Raw genomic sequence first — 24781 nt, forward strand, 5'->3', positions numbered from 1 at the left:
TCCCCAAGATGAAAAAAAAGAAAACAAACCAATTACTTAATTACTAAGACGGAGACTATTGGTTAACTTATGTAAGTCAAAAATAACATAACAACTGATATTTCAGAATCTATACGATTTCTCTCATAACCTTTAGTTCATTACCATGCATAATTTATTACTTGTCTGTGGCATTTATTGTTGTTAAGGACATGAACTTCATCAGTACATCATGTTATACATTTAGAAATTTGTTCTTAAATTCTGACTCTTAGCTCTTCTTTGAAGTCATCTTCTAATTCTGAATATATAACTTAACAAAAGCCACTCAGCAAGGTTTGAGAAATTTATTAATTAAGATGTGTAATTCTTTGCTGATTGTCAACAATAACAAATATATTAATTATATAAACTTGATATCACAGGTTATATATCACAGTCAAAACGGAGAAAATAAGTTAACAAAACATCAAAAAGACTTAACTAATTCAATATTCAAATATACATATTTAATTATATATAATTTGCCATAGCTTTAGATAAGGCTTTCATGTCATTAATATCTATAACAGAAAAAAAGATTAACAAAGTCTCCATGTCATGGTGTGCACACTCTAGAAGTGTTTGCTGAGAGCTGGTCCATTGGTGCCCTTCTCGTAGAAGGTAGTGACGGGGGGAGGACCATTGGTAGCCCCATAGAATGTTGTGATGGGTGGTTTCTGACCATCTTCCAGGAACGATTTTTCAGTGCGCAGGCTGTTAAATGTGTCCTGTCTATAGAAACTGTCCTCAAAGAAGAATGTTCCTTTGCCCTTTCCGATGTAAACAGCATCACCATCAGAGTGCATTCCTACAGAGAGACAGGCATGTCAGACATGTTTTCTAGTGATTATCTATACAATTTAGACATAACAGAGATATAATTTGCATAAATGCTATTTTATTCAAGCATTAAATAGAAAATTTTGGCAATTCCTAATATTGCAGATAAATACATTTTGCCAAAGGCTAAATTGCCAAAATACATTATATTGTGTAAGTTCATCATTTAATGTTTGAATGCCAAAACAGTTTTTTAAATTACTCTGTTTGACAAAAGTACAGAAAAACCCAAGGCCTTAGTGTAAAGCATAAAAAAATCTGTATCTACTGTTCAAGTTACCCATAACCAATATTTTTTTCACCCAAAACTGCTATTAAATTTTGCAACAATTCATGTAGTATTAGAACAATAGCTAAGGAAAAATAAACATGGCATGATTTCAAATCAAGGGATATGTTCTGGAAAAATTTTCAAAAAGTTAATTTGAGTGTATGTGACTCTCTGTAGGTACTTAACAATTAGGGAGATTCTACATGTAACTAAAACATTAGTATATAAGCAAATGATCTTCAGTTCTTCACAACATACATATTGTGTGTGTGTTTGTGTGTGTGAAATGTTATTTCATTCATTCATTTTTAAAAGCTGGATCCGGTATCTACAAACATAAGGATGAAGGAAAATGAAAAATGTTAGGTGGGATTATTTTGAGCAATATCAACTCCATTAGTTAATAGAAACCAGCTTTTCTCTGTTTACCTGATAATCCTCCAGAAATACTACCTCCTATTAAATGATATATAAATGTAATACATGCTTTTCTAAACTTATCCAAATTTATAGGCAAGAAGTTGATCAAGAAGAAAATAAAGGGCTAAATCTTTTGGAAAAACTGTAAACATGACTAAAATTTTTGATGAATGCTGCAATTTAAATCACCAACTGCTTTGCACAAACAATCCATGAATATTCTAGTGCATAAAGCTGCAGGACTGCAAGTGAATAACCCTGTATTCCATGAAAAATTAGATCTCCTACCTTGTTTATAATTAAACCCTATTTATTTTACGTGAAAAAAGAGTTTACTTTCATGCTTCAATGAACAATTGCTGACAGATAAGATACCAAAGGAGCCATTTTGAATGTCAAGCAACACCAAAAATGACACAATGTTCTTAATAAAATTTAAAAAATCATTTCTTTTTTGGGCCCTTGTTTGATTTTGCATTAAAAGGTTTAGGGGTAATATCTGCATAAAACTGTCCCGTTTTCAGTGGATGCACATCAAATCAATATGTCCTATTAGCAATGTAATCCTTCATTTTTTACCATTCCAGGTAATCTGTAAAAACTAGGGCAATGCAGTGGTCTGAAATCTTCCCTCTCTATCATTTAGCAGTTCTTTTCAGGAAATATGGAGGAGGAACATGATATTTATGTAAACTAGCAGGAAAAGAACTGGAATATTGCATGCATGAATCACCAAAAACTAACAGCTTAAAAAGTCAACTCCTAAACTAAAACAGAGTGCCTATTATATCTTATCTGTCAGCAATACAGGTATTAACTGCAGTGTAAAATTCTCTTAGTAACAAATGTCATTAAACTTGTAATTCCAATAAAGGCCCATAACTCTACTGAGTAATTTTGGCAGTTAAAGCTTGTTACTTGATGTCAACAGCTTAGCTGATAAAATTGTTTATCAGAATATGATAGTCATTCAATGACTTACTGTGCGTCTTTGTCTTGGGGTAGACTTTTAGTCTCCAGACCATAATGGCCACAATGATGAGAATGATGAGCAGGATGGAAATACAGATGCCAACGATCATCAAAACCTTGATTTCTTTATCCTCGTCATCCTGAAAAACCAGAGACAGGAGGTGTCAATGTTGTATCATAAATTAATACATCTGGGGAAAATAAGAACCAAAATGTACTTCAAATGCAGTAAGCTATCATGCATACAGACTTAAACCGAAGTATAACCACACAAAGAATGCATTTACCTGTATCATATATATATACAAACTTTAATATATAGGTTATCATTGCACAATGGTTAAAATAGTTTTGATTTATTACTAACCTCTTAAAATGTATCATTATAGAGAATATGTCATTTTAAGTCATTATGTGTAAGTAGTACCATAAAGCATGCTTATATCAACCAATTGCCAGGGATGGACAACTTTGCTTTGTTATAAATGTAATACATGTATGTAAAGTTAAGTTCACAAAATACTTAGTATTTTAGAGCCATGGGGAATGAAAAATTACTTCGCTGTATGCATCAATTCATTATAATCATTTTCACTATAAGTGTGTTTTACTGTATATATCTATATCTATATATATCAATATCTGTGTGTGTGTGTGTGTGTGTGTGTGATCAGACTGCAATTTTAAATAATTTTCCATGATTTTATATGAATGTTTATATACAGATCAGTGAATTTAAAAATTTTCCATCACCTCCATCACATATTCTCCATATGTCTAAAAATAAATGTATCAAGGCTTTGCTGCTCATTAAAGAGAAGAATTATTAAAATAAATGTTATATTATCACATTTCTCAACCAATTAAAACACAGCTGGCTGACCTGTTTATCACCTATGTTGTCTTCTCTTGAAACGTGAACTTTTAAAACACATGCATAATTCACCACGCATTTCCAAAATATCAGTAATTTTCTCAATTGATATGGCTATGTAATTTCTTTTTTATTCATGTAAAAGATGTTCCATTTTATTGTGCTGCACATGTCACCAAAATGCAAAGCTATCATGATTGTTGACAAAACCTCTTCATGCATATGAACAAGGAATGAACGTGACTGTTCATCGTTGACTTAACTAACAGGCATACAGGGGGGTCACTGAATTTGTAAGCTACCTTGTTTATCCATGTTTGAGTGGTCTATGATTGGCAATTAATTTCATAACTACTTCCTCATATGCCTAACTAATTAAAGCCCTATCTTGTTTACAAAGGGATTCAAATAGATAAAATGTTCATTAGCCAACTGTTAATATTTAATCATTAATGTAATATTTACTTTGAATGTCAAGAAAACAACATGCATAAGGCAGGTATGGAAAGAAAGGAGGAAAAAAATGAGACCTGTGGATTTTAAAAGTCACTTGAATATTACAAGTGAGCTTTTTTCTGACACATATCATTAAAATTTTCTCTTCAAAAAAATGTTTGCACATAATTTTGTGGTCTTATTCCTGCACATAGGCTATGTTTGAAAAATGTCAACATGCTTTCATTGGGGGGGGGGGGGGGGGGGGGGGGGGGGTAGCCCTATTGTTCTTTAAAACGTTTTTAAAGTTTTTATTTATTACTATGTAGAATTTGGTCTTTGAAAATGCACTCATACCCCCCCCCCTCCATAAAAATATAAAAATACCTCAACCCTTACTACATGAAGATTTTACAGAAGTCAGTTTTTCTGAATCAATTGTTCATGACATATTTAAAATAATCCCACCCTTTTCCCTTCTATTTCCCTAACAAAAGAGTCTGGCTGCTCTTTGGAACAACCTTGAATCTCTATCATCCAAGGACACTTTGAGAAGAGTATAGCTGAAATTGACAAAGTGATACCAGAAGAAAGGTAATATAATGTAAAAAAGTTTGAATACTGTATGACTCATGAAGTATAATGTTGAACAAAATGTTAGATAAAAACAAAACAAAAAAAAAGCACTTAAACCTTGGGCCAGAAAGAATTTTTGTCCAAGTTGTCACAATCAGGAAAAATTTTAATGTTAACTTCATGAATGTAAAAAAAAAAAAATACAAATAACATAAAAAATTTGGAGCACTTTATATAGATGAATTTTGTTTTTGATTTCTATTGGTAAAAAATTTCTCTCCAGACAGACCTTTATGCTTTAAAGACCACATAACTCACTAATGGAAGCATGGACCTATAAGATCTAAAGGCATGTTGAACTTTAAGAAAAGTCAGCTATGTTGGAAGATGTAATTATCTTGAAAACAATTTCACATAAAAGTGCACCACTGATTAAAAGTACATGATCATTATACAGTAAAAGAGGGTTATAGCAACCCTCCAGGGCCAGTTTTAAACCTTTTGTTATACCCAATAAACAAAATTCATAATTTTTCTCTTATTGAGGAATAGATGTCACTTAATTGGCAATAATCATGAATTTGCAATAGATAAATACATTAAAAGCATGTTTTTAAGGCACCTAACTGGAAATTTCATTCTGAGATTTGACAAGTGACTCTTAAATCAAATAATGTGACATCCCTACTCTCAAAATAGCATTTTTGAATTTTTAGGCACAACCTGCACAAAATATACTCCTCTTTTTCAGAGAGATATATTTAAGAAATGAATTTAATTTTTGAGAATTCATGAGGACATGAACAACAAAGCTTCACGCCTGCTAACACACTTCACGTCGGCATAGTTCATGAAGCGTGTTAGCAGGCGTGAAGAGTTGTTGTTCATGTACCTCATGAATTCTCAAAAATTAAATTCATATCTTATATTTACATTATTTGAAGACGAATTGCCACAAATGTATGTCAATCAAAAATCATTTTGAAACAAAACAGTTTGCACTATAGTTTTAACATCAAGTAGGTTATTATGACATCACAGTGGAGATATTCTTGCTCATCCAAGGTAGTTCATGAGAAAATGAACAGTCTTCTAATTTGCAAAGAATCTTAGGAAAAAATATTTGCAAATGTAAATATTAAATGATATTGGCAATAACCATTATATCCAAGTTATGAAAACAGTATTAATGTTTAATTTCCACTGCAAAGTATTTTTTTTTTACTCTAATGTCCATCTATGAACTGTAATGCGTTTAAATTACCTCATCATCACAATAGTCAGCACCATTTACTGACATCGTCTTGCTGAGAGTATGAGTGGTTCCTTTGTAAGTGAAGGTGGTACCATCTTTAATGGCTTTACACAAGGCTTCAGTCACCTCCAGTACGGTGGTGCTGTTGCCAGACACTGTCACGGTAATGACCACACTTCCTGTCAACAGAGAGGATTACAAGCCATTACTAAATGCCAGCTTATATAATACAGATGACAAAACTAGTAAGATTTTAAGCATAATTCAAACACTCATCTTATATTTACTAACAATGGAAAATGTTCATTTTAAGTGTATTTCAAATTTAATTTTTCAGTGAATCATGATAAATTCCAACTCAACAGTATTTCTGCATATTGAACACTGGGATATGACTGTGTTATAAAACTACTTTTTCTACCTTGTGAAACCTGGAGATTGGACATCTTCATGTAAGGATATCTAGACTGGAAGTGGTTCACAATCACAGCTCCAAACTCCGTGGTGCCAAAAGTGGCAAAGTCTCGGTCAAACTTGATCTTGACAGTGTGGGTGGTATCTATGGTAACGGTCTGGGCCTCACTTGGGTAGAGGTAAAGGTCGTGAGTTACTTCATGAGAATACTGGGCTGGTACTGAGTAGACTGTGAATCTGATGAAAGCCATTCCAACAGTGTCTAACTGGAGGTCACTAAGAGTCACCAGGCCTGACACTGGGTCAAATGCTTTGGTAAATGTTCCACTCAAAGAGCCTGTGTAGGAGTTCCCAGTCACTTGAGTAACATTGACATACCAGTTCAAGCCCTGAAATGTAAAACTTAACACTTAAGCTACAGCTCAAAACAAATTTACTGTTACATCTATAGAGATTCAATGTCAACGAAAAATAAGACTTAAAATTCAAAGTTTCAAAACAAAAATAACTTAGTCATCTTAAGCCTTTGTCCTCTAATGATCAAATGACAGTATTATTTCTGTTTACTTACCTATAAACAAAATACTGTAAACACAATTGTTTTAGAAGTAATTATAATTTTGCACATCTTGTGCTGTTTCTTGTCTGCTAATTCATTACCTTTAAACTCATATAAGTCATTTTTATGACTTAAGTGTGTTAGTTTAGTATTGTGCTAACCTGTTGAAGAGGAAATTACACTAAATTTTGAGTGTACTAATTTCTGTACCTTTACAGTAGTTAACATGGTCAACATAGCAACTCTTAATATGTCAATATTTCTACTGTTTCTTAGATATGTTTCCTTAGTCAAAACATGTCTCCTATTCTTCTGACACTTCAGAAACCAGCTAAGTAGATGCAATAAATCAAGAGGCACTGTGAGCACCGAGCTCACAAAATGATACCCCCCTCTCCATGTGAGTAGAATGGCAAAGTCCATTTTGTTGCTATAGGAAACCCCAAATATCTGTCCAATCAGAAAATGAAATAAGAGGTGCACAATGGCACCATGTAATAAAAATTCTGTGAAAGTCTTGTCAAAGTTTTATTCAATAGTATAGGAGGAGTTGCAAATAAGAGATGAGTACCCCCAATATTATAGGATGGCAGTGCCCATGTTTAACTATGGGAAACCCCAAATATCTGTTTGATTGAAATATAAAATAAGAGGTGCACAATGGCACTATGTAATAATGATTCTGAGAAAGACATTTAATTTTATTTAGTGGTATTGGGGGAGTTGCAGATAAAAGATGGATACCCCCAATTGTTCCAGACATACAGAAGTATATAAGACAAAAAAAAAAAAAAAAAATCACAACCTTATACATTAGCTTTTACCTTTTATACTGGTAGGACTGAATAATTTTCATATTTGGGCAATTTTTTCACATCAAATTTGGTATGTTTTTATTTTGCTCATAAGATGAAAATTTATTTTGCTCTCAATATTTCTAAAAAGACTGTTAAAAAAAAAGAAGAAGCAAAAACAACTCTGTGTATTGTTTTAAATATATTATCTTTTGTGAAAGTTGTACAGCAAAGTAGCCATATAGTGACATTGAACTATATCTACCTCCAAACAACTTGTTTCTCATATTTTTTGTACATGAGGTGTTGAACTTTAAGCACACTGCCATTTAAGTGTTCTTAAAATTTCTACTAAACAATTCTAAGAAATGCTGGAATAATTAAATGCGACTCCAATTAAACTTTTGATAAAAAAGATGGATATAATTTTTTTTTATTTGTTCATTGAAAATGGCAAGATGACAAATCAAGCGAAATTAAATAACTGGTGATGCAATGATAGGTCTGATGCCTAATTGTTGACAAAGAAATGCACTAAAATTTTTTTCTACTTTGTTCTGAATTATAATAATAATCATGAGACTGTTGAACCAAGAAGAAATGGCAGTAAGAGTCTACGTGTACTGTTCATACATCAGTAAATACCATTGTAACCGGGGTATTCCGCTGTAGTATATATTACACCATGATTAGACCCCTGATTCCATCCTATTTCAACTGTATCTGCACACACAAATTCATGATGTGATATTAATTTATTTTTTTGTTGTTGGCGGTGATAGTATGTGTTGTGTTGGGAGGGAGGGTGGGGTGGGAGTTCTCTGTTGGACATTTAGAGAAAAGGGTCAAACATCTTCATAACCAACTCATATAATTAATCATCTTTTCAGCATAGAAGCCAATCTTTAGAGATATTTCATTTTCTACTGACACTTACCACATTAAACAAAATATAAACAACCTAACACTCTTATATACTAACATCCCAAGTGGGCCAGGTAATGCTACAAAATACTCATGAACTTACATAGTGAGGCCAAGCTATAAGATAGGTACAGTATGTGCATCAAAATACTGATAACTTACACTCCAGGCAATGTCTGGCAGAGTCACTCCAGTATCCTTGTCTCTGATGTCCAGTCTTACTGTGTGTGAACTACCCTGGTAGACGTCAGGGGACGTGTAGGTTATGACCGAGGTCAGTAATCGCTGTGTGACACTGAGAGGGGAGGAGGCAAGCGTGAAAGTAGCTTCAGATGGGTCAATCACCTTGAAATCCAAAATGTACCTGAAAAATCAACAAGAATACATGTAAATCAAAGTTTCAAAATAATCAATCAATAAAAAAAAATTACATACTTTCATGTTTTATTGATTGTATCTGTTTGATGACAATTTTTTAGAAGAAACTTTTTTGTTCAGTACAAATTTTCCAGTACATTAATACATACAATAAATTTGTTATGCTTTTCTTAGAAAATAAAAGGTTTGACTTCATTTGATTGTTTACTCTATCTGTGAGGACAGAGCTATGTCTCTGCCATACTAACCCTGATCCACTATGGGATATTCCTAGTCCAGTGAAGTTGGCCCATCCATCAATGAATGATACAGTGGTGTTTCCGACCAGCGTAGCCGAGGGATTACTGCCACTACCTGCTCTTAGACTGACCTCCACCTTCCAGGGTTTAGATGAGGCACCCAGCAGGGTTACTCTGTCTCCCTGTCAAAATAAATAGATAAATTGACAAACCAGAGATAAATCTCAGTAGCTACAACAAACTTATGCTTCTTACCTAATCAAACTTTATGGCATTTTATTTTATCATCATAATGAAAATTATTGAAAATGTACATGTCAGATATAAATATACTGTATGTCCCCCCCCCCCCTTTATTTTTGCAACTTTTGCCCTTGACACAAGTGGGCGAATTTAAATCAAGGTGAATTCTAAGTAGACAGGATTATCTTTCAATTCACAAAACTTTTTCTGGGTGAATTAAAGACAGGGCAAAATTGTTTGCAAGTGTGAAAGGGCAAAATAACATTGTGCAAAATATAACCATGTTTAGAGTAGTACTTCACAAATTTATGCAAAAAATCGTTCTGGAACAAGATCATTTTCTTTGAATGTTAAAACAACAAACACAGAAGAATAGGCTGATGAAAGGAAACAAAATAAATAATTCACAATCACCAAGTACAATACACATGCATTTACATAACTTGACATGAATCAGAAGCTTTAAAATGAACGAGAACAAAGTATCACACTGCAATGTATAATTGAGTAGGACAAGGGAGGTAAATTGTTATAAAGACATGTAAGAAAAAACACACAATTTTATATGCAAGAAAAAAAGACATACATGTACATATGTAGATTAAATTTCTTATTAGTGTTAACCAACTGAACCTGCATGCTTAAATCCATCAAATATTACAAATACATTACTGTTATGTATATAAAGTATCACCCATAATTTTATACATCACATAAAACAAATCATTACCGAACTGGGCTGTAGAGAAAAAACATAATCAAATATTTTATTTACTACTGCTGCACATTCAATACAGTATCCTGTCAATTAATATACATCTACATGTATACTTAATGTTTCAATTTATTTCACACTACTAAAACTTTTTAATTATTCAAATGCTGAATTAGTCTTTGACACATTCTATTTTGACCCACATTTCATATAATGCATCACAAGATCTATGTCTACTTACATTGCTCTCCCTGAACTGAAGCACAGGCTGTACAGGGAAGGCATTGCCTTCAGTTCCTGGTGTGATCTCTGTTTTAAACTCCATCACTGTCGGGATTCTAATGGCATTCATGTAGTCTGAGGACTCCACGACCTTGGCCCAGTTAGGGTCAGAGGTTGGTGGTAGGGCTTCAGCTACGGCAACATTATTAATGGTGATGTTCAGGATGTCAGACAGATTGCCAAGCTGAAAACACATCAAGCGGTTAATAATCTGTATACGCAGAAATAAATCAAGTAAAATTTAATTTGCCCTTATCCTCTTTTAGTTTACAGACCTGATACTGGTTGATGATCTTAGATGCCAAAGCCTGCTGATCAGTGTAAGACATAGTACTAACAGCTGATGTGCAGTTAATTGTTGTGCATGGAGGATTGCCGACCTCAATGTAGTACATGGTATTGGTTCCAGTTGATCGCTTGCGGCGACTAACCCCTGACTTAACATTCATGGTACGGATCTTGTCACTAGGAATACCCAGGAATGTGGCCAAATTGTTTAGGAGGTTGGGTCCAAAGAACTGGTCCACAGTCATAGTGGGTACATTGAATCCAACAACAATTTGAGGTGACATTTTGATTTCCACCTCATCACCACCACATACAATAACCTGTAATTCCTGCCAGTCTCGGTCCATGTAATTGGCACCACAGGGATCAGTGTCCACTTTAGGGTTGAACTGTCCAACAGAGGTTGGAGACTGGAGAATAAGGTTCTTGTTGGAATCCAACTGACCATTTTTGGGAAGTACATATACTCCATTCACAAAGACATCCAATCGGTTTGGCTTACCATTATAGGCTCCAACACGGATACGATCTGTGTTAGGAGTGCTTAGAAGCATCAAGCGAAGGTGCTGGGGTGCAGTGCTGGTGAAGTACAGAGAAAAGTTTCTTCCTGCAATTGTAATCAACATTTGTCAATCATAAAATAGGGTTAGCACATTTGGATAATTTTGCTTTCTAAGAAACACTGCTGCAAAAATAAGCTGAATTAAAATTGTATGTAATGAAGAAGGAAGTCTAGAGTTGATGAACACTGACCAGTGGGAGTGATGGCCTGGAATGTGGACAGTCTCTTCTGACAGGTGTATCCAGCACACCAACCATGGTCCTGAGGTCCATTGATAAGGTCCATAAAACCATCTCCATTATTATTCCAGCCGAGGACAGCGACAGGTGACAGACGTCTTAGCTCCGTGTCTTCATCCATGTTCTCAATGGTCAGCTGTCTGTAGTCATAGTCAGAACAAGTGTAGGCCTGCTGTTTATCGTTGTAAGTACAAGTATCATCACGGAGAACACCTAGGCATAAAGGTCAATGTAGTGGTTTTTGGATTAAATATAGCGTGTGTGAACTATAAATACTTCCACTTTTTTTAAAATTTACTTTATTTAAAAAAAAGTGAAACACTTATTATGATTCCAAGATTGTTTAAATGAACATGAGGAAATTGCATCATGATATTTCTTTTCAGCATAACTCTTCATATTAATATTATTGAATGAGGAAACTTGTTCTATTAGCAATGTGAATAAATTCTGGATACCTTTGTATTTGGCAACCTGTTCAACAGTAAGAACAGCACCACTTGGGTCTGTAAGTATAGGTTTGGGGATTCTGTAATCTCCCAGACCACGGCGTGGGTCTCCACCCCATTCAAACTCAGCTTGTGGCACAACTGTTGCGGCGCTGCCTAACAGGGAACCATCTTTGTCAGTCACGATGCACTTCTTGTGTCCATCACAATCCATGTCCACACAATCAGAGGGATTTATCTTGCTGCAAGAGTGAGGTGCAAAAAATAAACTAGATCTTCCTTCTGCAAATGTCTGACATACTTACATACTTCATATTTCATTGCTTACTTCAAAACACAATGCACTAGATGTCATGATTGAACTACATGTACCTCAAAAACAATTTCTATTAAAAACCGAAAACCATTACAAATAATGTTTTACTGAACAAAGAGGTGAACAATACACAACAAATCTTACCCTAGACGTGGTCGGTGGTAATATACAGTATTTTCTGATCCCACGTTGACTTTTCTGTTTCCTGTCAGTTCCGTAGGATGACAAGCATCGTCATTGCTGGGGTCAGTAGTTAAAACAACATCCTGTCCACACTCCCCAGAGGAACCAGTTTGGAAGTTGGCAAAGGTGTTATCTGATAGAAAAAAAAATCATAAGAACACTTTTTTTTTGACATGTTATCAAATACCATTCTAGAGTGATACATATTTTATGTCAAACTGAAAAACTTCTATTACTTGGAACAAAACAGAACAAATCATATGTTTATAAGATCACTGATGTTCGACATTAAGAGTATTAATCAATCAGAAAAAAAATTGTGCTTATTCCTATCAGATACATGCATCTTGAATACAATGAGAAAAAAACAACTGTGCATCCAGTACCTACCAGAAATGGTGGTAAAGCCAGCAATTGCATTGTACGCCATGATGCCAATGAAAGGTTTTTCGGGTGAATTATTGGGTCCAGAGCTGAAGACTGTGATAGAGATGCCAGTTCTGCCTGCAGTGCCAATTCTCCAGGACTTGTCAAACGTTCTTCTCAGCGTAAAGTATGGTAAAGTGAAGTCCATCTTGTCATTCGCACAATCGAAGACAGAAGACTTTCCAACAATCAGATTTTTTCTTATGGTGACTTTCTTGTTCTCATATGAATGATCAAGAGCCGCAGGTCCAATTATGAGTGGGAAAATTCCAACGTTGTTGTCAACCAGTGTTAGTTTCTCTATGGTTATTTCATATTGACTACAAGAAAAAATTAATTGCAGATTAATTTCTGTGTTCTATTTAAGAAGAGACAATTAACCTTTTATAAAATGCAGAATATTTACGCTACAACATGCTCTGCCAATCAAATAAAGCCCCATTCATGTAAGATTGTTCATTATACATACATGTATCTTATCCTGGTAATTATAAAATATATCAGGAAATTATTAATTATAATCTTCAAATGATAACAAAGCATTTAAATTATCCTAAGTAAATAAGAAGGAACAATTGCTTTTGTTAGGAAAATTTCAAGATGAAAGGAGGAACCTTATGATTTGATATTTTAAAAGAGTTGAACAAGAGGCCCATGGGCCACAATGCTCAGCTTAGTAACTTTGGCCTTGCTGTTTTTCACCTGATTTCCCCCCCCCCCCCCTTGTAGTACTTCCTGTGGCCCCGCCCTACCCCCAGGGGTCATGATTTGAACAATTAGAATCTACACTACCCCAGTATGCTTCCTTATAGGAGTTTCAGCCTTTCTGGCCTAGTGGTTCTTGAGAAGAAGATTTTTTAAGATTTTTACTATATATTTCAATGTAAAACTTGGATTCCCTATTGTGGCCCCGCCCTCTCCCCGGGGGTCATGATTTGATCAATTTAGAATCTACACTACCCAGGATGCTTCCACATAAGTTTCAGCCTTTCTGCCTAGTGGTTCTTGAGAAGAAGATTTTTAAAGATTTTTACTATATATTTCAATGTAAAACTTCGGATTTCCTATTGTTGCCCCGCCCTACTCTCTGGGGTCATGATTTGATCAATTTAGAATCTGCACTACCCCAGGATGCTTCCGAATAAGTTTCAGCTTTTCTGGCTCAGTGGTTCTTGAGAAGAAGATTTTTTAATGACCCCATCCAATTTTTGTATTTCTTGATTATCTCCCCTTTGAAGGGGACTTGGCCCTTCATTTTAACAATTTAAACTCCCCTTTACCAAAGGATGCTTTGTACCAAGTTTGGTTAAAATTGGCCTAGTGGTTCTTGAGAAGAAGTTGAAAATGTGAAAAGTTTACAGAGTAAGTTTCAACAAAGTAATGGTTAATCATTTGACTGTGAAATAAATTTGTGAACAGCTCTCATAAAAAGCCCTGAAGATTTTATTTCTTATACCTTTGATAATAAACTCCAAAGTTGTAATTCTTCCAAATGGACATATTGGCAATTCTCCAACAGGTTGGGGGGTTAACTTTGTCTATTGGGAACAGACCAACTGCCATCAAATTGGAATGGAAGACGTTGTCGCTCCACGTGTCAGTTGCAGTGCAACTTTCAAAATCCCCATGGTAACCAGAGCGTTCAGATGAGGAGATGGCATTTCCCTAGAACAAAAAATGCCACCAAATTTCTAAATCACAATTTCAATGTTTTGAAAATAGGTGCAATGTATTTGAACAATTTTTAAGGAAATAACAATCACTATGGTCATTAATCACAAAATACGAAATATTTGTTTGTTTTTTTTAATTATTAAATAAATAGGTCACAAGAGTTAAAAATTTAAAAAAATGAAAATGGAAATACATTGTAGAGCATTACAAGGAGAAAATGTATTGGAGGCACATATTGTTAAACCTTCAACAGATTAAAGATTCAAAAATCTGTTATTTCTTTCATCTGATGAGTGTTGTTACCTGTAAGATAGTTCCACTAGCCCCAATTGCATCCACAGACCCATCATAATAGATGTTAAATGCCTCTGAGCGACCGTTGTAAGTACCAGGCCAAATGTTGAGAGAGATTAAGTTGTTACGGATTGCAGTGCCACTGGATTTGGTGTGAATTGCTGAAAAGTAAAAAATAAATGTACTATAGAATATTTTATAATTGAAAGTTAGGTAAATATCATAAATTCATATTGCTTTTATATCTAGTGATTAAAATGGATAGAGTTAATTTCCTACATAAGAAATGAACACAGATATATGTACAATTACAACTTTAAGCTGGATTTAGTTAGTACAATAACATGTCATACATGCATTTAAACTGAATCAGCCTTTCTAGAATTACCTGATCCTATAGTGTGATGGATGACATTGTTTTGGATTTCCAGGTCATTGGTTCCATAGACTCCGATAGCAATACCCAGGTTGTGATGGAAGCTGCTCTGTTTTACGTAGCATGGCTTGATGTTGGAGATGGGGATATCAACAAAGCTGAGAGCGTGGCGAGGATCATAGGTGGCAGTAAAACCTTCCTGTCCTCCCCTGAAAAACTCAACGTTGGAAATCCTGGCAAATCCTACAATACATATACAAGATCCAATATTATACATGAACAAAAGGTCCATGGGCCTTCGTGGTCACCTAAGAATCATGAAATTTTTCTCAAGCTTCAACCAAACTCAGACCCCCAGGAATTGTACATGCATTTCAGAAGAGAAGATGAAAATATCAACAAGTTTAAGGAACATGTACAATAACAGGTGAGAACAATTAGCAATATGCCATCTGAGGGATTCAATTGAACCAAGAATTTAAAATACGGTATTTATATCATTCATATGTATTTTTTCTAGATGCTATGATGTTTAACAAGAGCTCCAATAAAAATGTTTGCACATGTTAAATGACAAAATCATAACATGAAAATTTCTTTTTTCAGAAATAAACATGCCTGTGTAACGCCTGGTGGCATCAGCAGTAACACCAACAAGGACTCGAGCACCAAAAGAATCAGAGTATATGTTGGGGTATTCAGCTCCAATGATTTTGATGTTTCTTGTCAGAAGTCCTACCTCAGCCCTCATGGAGTATTTCTCTCCGTTACTCAAAGTCTCTTCCATGGCTGCAAAAAATTTGTATAACCTATCCTCTATATCATAATTCAAATGAAATCTAGACCACCTGATATTTAGTTTCCTTTCTGTTAACACATTTTGCATTTTACAAGTTACATGTACAATTTTCTTGTTTGCACTCTCACATCTGGATAAATCCAAAATAATACACACCTTACTTAAATTTACTTTTAGATATTGATGAATTCTACTCATTTTTCTGCTACAAAAATGCATAATGATAATAAATTTTGATAGATGGTGTCTCACTTACAAATATGTTTGTAAGTAAGGGATGCATTCAGTGTCAGAGTCATCTTATCAGCTGAAATGGCACTGATTTTTCTGATCTCGACCTCCCATGCCTTGTAACTGGTGGAGGTTATAATAATCTCATCATTAACTGCCCAGTCCACTGCCTGGGTCAATGAAATCTGGTTATCTCCGGAGGCACTGGTCTGAGAAAGAGTTGTCCAAGTAACAGTGTGACTTTTACCATGCAAGTCCAAGCCACCAAAGACACCTATAATTACAGACCACAATGAAAATGGGTACATGTATTATACTTAATATGTAGTATGTGTCTTACATAACCAATCAAAGTTCATCCATTATGACATATACATGTACATGTATTTCTGTTCTTTGAAACTTTGTATTTTTATTTTACATGGTAGTATATAAAATTGAATGATCAATCATACATCCTCTTTGATATGTTTTATCAACTAAATATCTAGTTTAAAAGCCATCAGAACATTTCTAAAGCATCCCTACCAATAACTTTTGATCCAACATTGGGTCCTTCTGTAACAGGGTACGGGGCTGTGTTGGAATCCCCACGTAACACAATGGAGGCTTTTCCTTCGAAGGGAGCTGACTCCTGACAACCAATAATTAGTCTTCCTCCCTTAATATAGAGATAGGTCACATCAATGGTGAGATCATTGTCTTTAGTTGGTCCATGGTCAAGCTCCAGGGTTCCTTCAATGACCAATTCTGTAAAGCTAGGGATTGCCTCGTCCAAGATGATCCAATGACCTACATGATGAAAAGATAAAATTAATTTAACAATTACACTGAAGAAAACATCAAATTTTCTTTCATTATTACTAAATGTCATTATTTTACTTAGTGCTATGTATCATATGATTTTAGCACTTGTAGGGCCCCCTTTTACTTGCCTTTCGGAATCTTGACCTTGTCCCCCTGTTTGGGGAGTCCGTATTGTCCATTTCCCAGATTACCTCCCCATCCAGCCTCAGCAGTTTGCCAGCTTGCCACATCTGACCACTTGGTTGCATTTGAGGGTCGTGTGCATGTTGGGGGAATGGTATCTGGGTCAGGTGGAGGTTCACAGTTGGTGTAGTAGCACTTGTAGGCCGTCATGTGAGAATCGATGTCCTCTGCATATACAGGCATGGCTCCAGAACCCCTCTTTCTCCTACGGCTTTTCTTACCAGAAACTAAATTCAGAAGCAAAAACATACCTACACAAAATGTACATTTCTTACACATTCAGCATAAAATGTATGTAAAATGTCTGTACTGATAAATACTATTTCAAATGAAATTATCAAACAGAGTCATTTGGAGGTAATATTTAAAATAAAGTAAGTTGTGCACAACTGCATGTATCACTTAGATTTAAGGTACTCAAGGTTTGTAATAAATTAAAGACAGGTTTATCAGTTAAACTTTCCAGATGCTCAGAATGAAACTGCTTACCCAAATAGCAGAGTTCGTACTCCGACTCACTGAATTCCCAGTCACCATTTTTGTTTGTGCCGAAAACCATGGCTGTTTCTGACTGATTACGGAAGGTCTTTCCATCTAATGCAAATCGATCAGGTTTTCTTTCAAAGCGCTGACAGATCTTTACATTGTTTGCCGGGTCCTGAAAGTCCAAAAATTTTCATGATGTTAACATTCATGTAAATGAAAAAAAAAAAAAACCATTGAAAATCATTTAAAAATCCATCTAAGAATGTCTGTTTTACCCCAAACTGGTAGAAAGTTGCATGGTAGGAAATGTTTGTGATTTTCTCTCCTCCTTCCCATTCAAATTTATAGGTTTCACCATCGATAAGAATTCCAATCCATCCAGGCTTGTGCGAAATTCTCTTAGTTCCAAACTGGGACAAGTCAGATCCATATGAATTGTTCAAACGCATAGCTTGACCCTCCAGGGATACAGGCTGGATATCTTTTAAAGCTACTCGGTGGAATATGAGGCTCCCTGGACACAGACTGGCAGGTACACCTTTGTTAAAGTTTGTATCACTTGTACACCTGAATAAAAGATTAATTTTGCAAAATAGACACAAATTTACATTTTAAATTTTTTTGGTAAAGGAATACTAAGACAAACAAAATGGAAAACAAATTTAAATATAATAGAAACTTATGGAAAACCCAAAGTGATATGGTAAATAATGAGCAGAAACAGGTTTATACAATAAATTTACCATTAAGAGTACTTACGATGGAGGTAATGTTTCAGTGGTGGGGGTGACTTGGGAACCTGCAGCCCCTCCAGTGAGGGTCCCATCCTCATCAATCATCACAGCCTGCCATTTCCAGTCAAACTTTCCTCGGTTGGGTGAATTTGTGAATGAGATCTGTTTGAACCTGTAGCTGTACCCACCACAATAGATGGAGCAAGTTCCATCAATCTTGGTGTAGGTGAAGGCATTACATCCACTCTGAGCAAAGTTGTAAAATTCAATGTTGATACCATACATTCCATTTCCATATGGAATTACAAACCCACCAATTGTGCAGTAGTTCTTCTGTCCTGAAACTGCAGTTAGTCCAGGGCTGTTGGCCACAATCACACTGTCTTTGACGGCATAGCTGGTAGCCTCGTCATACTGCGGAGATGCCTTGATCAATTTTCCCTCATAACCAGCCTTTTCATTGTGAACCATGACAAACTCATGAAATTGGAGGGCTCCAACATTGACTGCTTCGGCTCCTTTCTCACAGTTCCAGACTGTGAGAGATTTGTATATTGCTACTTCATGATCTGCACTTGTGCTGCAAGATCCGTCCTTCCTTGGATGATATTCCTGGAAAATCCACAAACCAAACCATCCCATGGAGTGGACCGTGTTGTTCTGGAAGACACCTAGTGGTACATGTCTTGGGCAAATGTTTGGATCAAAGGAAGGTCCATCAGGATGTTCATGCATTCTGTACCAGAAGCCAAAGTGAGTTCCACCAGCTGCTGCATTGTGTTGGATGGTATTATTTGGGTTTGTAACCCAGAAACAGGCTGGTGTGATGTCATCATTCAACAAGCTGGAGCTGGCCTTCACAAATAAAGCCAAGTTGTACTGGAAGGTGTTGCCTGTTTCAATACCATCCTCCAAGAAGAAGGATCCACCCATGACATTGTAGATGACATTGTGCTCCACCACCAGGTTATGGGTTTTGTGGACATTCACTGCTCTGTTGAAGGTCTTATGTAGACCACATCCTCTAACATAAGATGATTTCATGTCTCCGTTCAAGTGCATGTGGATAGGATAACGCCCAAGTCTGAAAGCTTGACCGACATGTGTTAGTTCCACATACTCAATACGAGCAATAGCAATTTCCAAATCAGGTTCAGGTGCATGGACCAAAATATGACCACCAAACTCATCAGATCCCATTTCATCTCCAAATCGTCCCTGGAAGCATGTCTGGGTGGTAAATTCTCCTGCAAAAGCACATTTACTTCTGTTCAAATAAACATTGTGAAGAATATTGCAGGAAAATTACAAGTACTTGTATTCATTTCTGCAGATATTAAAGCTGGAAAAGTATGTTAATTACAAAACCACATTAAACTCATAAGGATAATAAGAAAAATACACTTTGTTTTGAATACAAGTTGAAAATGATGATTAGCTATATATAATTTGAGTCCAATGCAGCAAGGAGTTTTTGATGTGTTCATTACTGACACCAAACACTAACCTGTGTCAAATCCTGCTTCACACTTGGTAATGTTTGTGACCCATTCTGCATCACTGAATCCCCTGAATTTGACATTGTGTGATAGCAGACCAACTTCTCCCGCCATGTCAACAGTGGTAGTACCATACGTCTCTGTCACTCGGACGTGAGTGTAGGTCAAGGCAGAGTCCAAGGTAACTGTTTTTCCGTCGGCTGAAACACCTGCCACTTTCCTAAAATACAAGCAATCTCTCAGTTTATACATAGGTATGAGAGGGGTTTTCTATACAAAATTTCAATGTATAAATAATTCTCACACAGATTTGAAACTGTATGCATTCAAATATCTTTAAGCATCTTTTTACAGTTCAGGGATACAAAATGCAATCAGTAAACTAGTGCTAATTGTAACGGGAACCGTTACAGATGTTCCCCAAACGGCTCCCCAATCCCTTATGATGCCCCATTCCCTACAAGCTTCAATAAATTAGACAATACTTTTGTAATATAGATGGACACTTTATTTTTAAGGGTATTTCATTGGAAAACTACTCCGATATAGCCATATGGGTATTAGCCAATCAAATTTCAGCGCCTGTGCTTGCACGTTTTCTACATTTTTCACATTAATTTTCTTATAGTGTCTCACAATACATACATTTGTGTTAAATATTAAAGAATCTCATTGAAAAATAAGAGAGATGTAACCCTTTAAGTAATAGCCAATCAGAATTCAGCATACGCACATGCATGGCCTTGCATTCAGTTTTGATAGTATCATAATGTAGGAGCTCTATGTGCCTATCCATGTCGTAAATTTCATCCTGTTTTGTTGAAAACCAAGGGATTTATAGACATTTAAAGTTTCAACCAATCAGATTGCAGCACACCTGCATGCGCGTGTGTTCAAGAAATTTCCTATATAACATGCTGTAGCACCTTATAATATATACTTATATTCTAAATTTCAAAGTATTTTGTCAAAAAAGAAGGAAATTATTGAGATTTTTGTATCAGCCAATCAGAGAAGAGCGCACGTGCATGCGCGTGAGTTCACGCTAATTTGACCATGTTATCTTGTCTAGACTACTAATATATCTTTATATTTTGAGTTTCAAAGCAATTCATCAAGAAATATAAAAGTTACGGCTTCATCAAGTATATCAGTCATTTCACTCATTGCACGCGCGCGCACGTGCATGCATGTGCGCGCAAAATGACCTTCGTTCCGAACACCTACACAACATGCCTATTAACCCTAAAAAGGTTTCATGTCAATCGGATGAGTGGTTCTATGAGAACACTCCCGGACAAAAAAGTACCGGAGAAGAAAGTAGAAAAAAAGAATAATAATAATAATAATCACTAGAAACCTTGTTGCCATGGCAACAAGAAGGTCTTCCGTCCCTTCTCTGTCTTCATAGAAGTTGATTCCTCTTTAAACAACATGTTATGTTGTGCATTCCCTGTCGCACCTTCAGACAAAATTCCTTCGCCATGCGCTCGGCACTTTGAAGTGAAAGTTGCGGATATTTAGGATGAGACCTTAAAAACCGAGGCCACGTGTCAAGGCAGGTGTTGGCACGGATAAAGATCCCTCATTGCTCAATGGCCCTGAGTGCCGAGTAAAAGTTTAAATTTGAAGCCCTTCACCGCGGTGGTCACGTCTCTATATGAGTGAAAAATTCTCGAATGGGACTTAAAACAACATACAATCAATCAATCGATCATACATAAAATATAATTAAACGTTTATATTTTGAAAATATTGCAAATCTGGAACGAAAAAAATACGAAATATAATTTTAGGGAGGGGGAGGACCTATGTTCCAAAACATCTTTGTGTGAATTTTTTTAAACTTTGAGATTCTCACACTTAATTGTACAAAATACAAAATTATGTTAAATATTTTTTTTAATTTAAGACCTACATGTATCTACACTATTTTGTTTTATTTTACCCGATTTCATGCATTTCAGGTTACCCCCCCCCCCCTCTCCCTGAGTCAGCACCACACACGCATAACAAAATGATTGACACTTCACGTGAAAGCATATTTTTTCACATACTGTTTCAAGTATACAGATTTTTATGTGTTTCATTGTGTTAATACACTGTATTCCATTAATTAACCATACCTTTATCCGCTAAGTCGCTTTGAGCTCTTAATTATGGCGGATCTTGCTCTAAACTAAATGTCATTGAAGTTACCTCTCATTTGAAATTGCTATTTTTATTTAATCAAGATGAGAAAATAATAAATTCTACTTTCAAAATATAATTTGACAAATCTCCGATTTGTGATTCAATTGCATAGGTACCTAGCTACATTAACATCTTTACCTTATTTTGTCATATCACACACATATGCACATTAATTAGTGCAAAATTCAACTGCAAACTCTTTATGAAGGAGTAAAAAGACACAGTACCATTGTGAAGTCAAACACCATTGCTCTGACGTTGAACGACATAGCCCCCCAACCCCCCCCACTTAAAGATAAAATATTACATTTGAGCCCAAACAACAGTGTGAAAAAAAATCGGACATTCTTGGGATTGAATAGTGCAAAATTTAACTGCAAACTCTTTATGAAGGAGTAAAAAGACACAGTGCCATTGTGAAGTCAAACACCATTGCTCTGACGTTGAACGACATACCCCCCCCCTTTAAATATAAATAAAATATTACATTTGAGCCCAAACAATAGTGTGAACAAATTTGGACATTCTGGGGATTGAATACGAGTTGCCCGCGTGAAAATTCAACATGCTTACCATTACGCTATCAAAGACCATCGTATCAAAGTAGCAAGCATAAATATCTAGAGTACGGGTTAATCTATTTTTGAATAAATTATATATTTAGCATTCTGATAAGATTCTCTATTTAACCTATAAATATCATAAAAAATAATGAAAAAGAAAAAAGTTCAAAAAACTACCCTTTTTAAATCACTTCCTGTGACGACCGGAAGTGGCGACGACACACGAAATGTTTCCATCACACATCTACAAATCACCTTCTATCATACCTGAAAGTTTCAGACTCCTACTTTTAACAGTTTCCGAGAACATTCACGGACTAGATTTTTAGTGGAAAAAGTGAAAAATCGTAATAATTCGTGACCGGAAGTGAATTTTTCCAAACTTTTTCAATATTTCAAAATGGCATGAGATAACACATCATTCCTGAAAATTTGGCTGAAAATGATTGAGTAGTTTTTGAGATATCGCGATTTGAAAAGGTCAGAAAAATAAAAATGAAAAATAATAATAATAATAATAATAATAATAAGAAACAGTAGAATCACTATAAGGTCTTCCGTGAAGACGGAAGACCTTAATAAGAAACAGTAGAATCACTATAAGGTCTTCCGTGAAGACGGAAGACCTTAATAATAATAAGAAACAGAGTAAAAACAATATGTTCCCAAACTTCGTTTGGGGAACATAAATATATAATGAATTTCCTTTCCTTATCTTGACTTGTTACTTTTAAACACTCAATCATTACCTGGTTTCTGTCTCCCCCTGTGAGTGTCGATGTCCAGTTGTGGCCAGAGCAATAAGGTCTCCTACTTCCCAGTCCACGGCATTCTGGAGGGTTATGGTGGTGGATCCAGCTAAGGCAGTAGCTGCAAGTCTTGTCCAAGTTACTTTTGGTTTTCCTATACAAACAAAATGTTACTTTCAAATACATGTACATGCACATCACTCAGGGCTTTGTGTCTTTATCTTTTAAATTAAGGTTATCAAAATATTCTTTGTTCACCTGTGATTGAAATACCTGTACTAATATATCATACATTTACTCATATTCCTAAAGAGTTACTCGCAAGGTGCAGTGGTTAGAGTGTATGCTTTAGAGTTGCAGAGTAAGGAGTTAATCCTTACATTGTGGGTTCGAATCCACTGTGTGATGTGGAGACTGCTTCTTTGGATGAGACTGTATAAACTGAGGTCCTGTATCACAGTAGGTGCTGGCACAAAAAAGAGCCCTTACTGCTCAATGGTCAGTACTGAGTACAGATCTAATTTTCAGCCCTTGACCAGCAAGTAGTGGTGTTTCAACATGAGTGAAAAATTCTTAAGGGGACATTAAAAACTAAAAAAAAATATTCCTAAAGAAACTGACCATGTAGATCAAGGGTTCCATTTCTCACACCCAGTGACTTAGATCCATAGATGGGGAGTTCGGGGGATCGGAACACTCCATGCATAGTGATGGTGGCCTGGTGTTGGAAGGGTGCACCTTCTTTTCCAACCTGTTTTTATACATTATTAGATGTACACATATATACATGCAATCTGTTTGTTTTGAGTAAATAATAAGAAGAAAATTTTTTGGTATAAAAGACAAAATTAGAAAATCTGATTTTTAAAATTGAAATTTCTATGATATTAATATGCATTTATTACTGTGAAACATATATAAGATTACCTGCAAGGCTCCATTATTGGTGATTAAGATGTATTTTGAATTCAGCTCAATGTCTTTTTCATCAAAGATCACTTTTCCTCCTGCAAAAATTTATCAACATATTTTAATACACATATTACAAATAATAATGAGAAAAAAATTATCAACAACTTATATTTTTCTTTCATTTTACTTTATCACATACCTTGAATAAGTAGCATGCCCAGTACAGGTGTTGAGACATCCAATAGGATTGTTTGTTGTTCCTGAATTACAACCATTTCTCCCTCCTCAGGTAGTGTCCCTCCCACCCAAGTGGTAGGGGAGGACCAAACATCCAGGTAACTAAAGGCAGCATTGGTCTGACAAGAATTGATATAACATCACATGAAAACATAAGCAATCTTCTTGTTTTGTATAATACTTACTAGGATAACATGTATGATAATATGTATGTGAGTGGTTTGAGCAAAATTTATGCTTCTTGTTTGAGAAAATGGGATATCATATTTTTACTAATTTTTCATTGAATGGCTTTGATTTAATAACACTGTGGTTGGAATGACTTACTAGTATTCAATCAAGGCATGAATAGAAAGTCTAAATCGATGA

The 24781-nt window shown here is 35.4% G+C and overlaps 1 protein-coding gene across 1 annotated transcript in view; it reads right to left on the minus strand.

Annotated features, from left to right (window-relative positions):
• Nucleotides 1–508: 508 nt before the first annotated feature.
• The window catches only part of LOC133197218 (fibrocystin-L-like), a 47617-nt gene continuing 23344 nt past the window's right edge, over nt 509–24781 (minus strand). The window contains exons 37-63 of the mRNA XM_061333134.1: nt 24375–24531; nt 24191–24270; nt 23885–24014; nt 23264–23417; nt 19767–19978; nt 18285–19506; nt 17801–18092; nt 17529–17697; nt 16985–17266; nt 16578–16841; nt 16075–16323; nt 15638–15808; nt 15032–15262; nt 14653–14804; nt 14132–14340; nt 12640–12995; nt 12211–12382; nt 11760–11992; nt 11254–11514; nt 10488–11107; nt 10172–10396; nt 8982–9154; nt 8518–8719; nt 6086–6467; nt 5674–5843; nt 2535–2664; nt 509–829 (exon numbers count right to left, since the gene is read on the minus strand). Coding sequence (XP_061189118.1) covers nt 594–829; nt 2535–2664; nt 5674–5843; nt 6086–6467; nt 8518–8719; nt 8982–9154; nt 10172–10396; nt 10488–11107; nt 11254–11514; nt 11760–11992; nt 12211–12382; nt 12640–12995; nt 14132–14340; nt 14653–14804; nt 15032–15262; nt 15638–15808; nt 16075–16323; nt 16578–16841; nt 16985–17266; nt 17529–17697; nt 17801–18092; nt 18285–19506; nt 19767–19978; nt 23264–23417; nt 23885–24014; nt 24191–24270; nt 24375–24531 — 7134 coding nt within the window. The 3' untranslated portion in view covers nt 509–593. The remainder of the gene's footprint in view (nt 830–2534; nt 2665–5673; nt 5844–6085; nt 6468–8517; nt 8720–8981; nt 9155–10171; nt 10397–10487; nt 11108–11253; nt 11515–11759; nt 11993–12210; nt 12383–12639; nt 12996–14131; nt 14341–14652; nt 14805–15031; nt 15263–15637; nt 15809–16074; nt 16324–16577; nt 16842–16984; nt 17267–17528; nt 17698–17800; nt 18093–18284; nt 19507–19766; nt 19979–23263; nt 23418–23884; nt 24015–24190; nt 24271–24374; nt 24532–24781) is intronic.

The sequence above is a fragment of the Saccostrea echinata genome, unplaced genomic scaffold (assembly GCF_033153115.1).
Source record: "Saccostrea echinata isolate AGI-Se365-2 ecotype Australia unplaced genomic scaffold, CSIRO_AGI_Sech_v1 ptg000030l, whole genome shotgun sequence".
NCBI classification, from domain to species: Eukaryota; Metazoa; Mollusca; class Bivalvia; order Ostreida; family Ostreidae; genus Saccostrea; species Saccostrea echinata.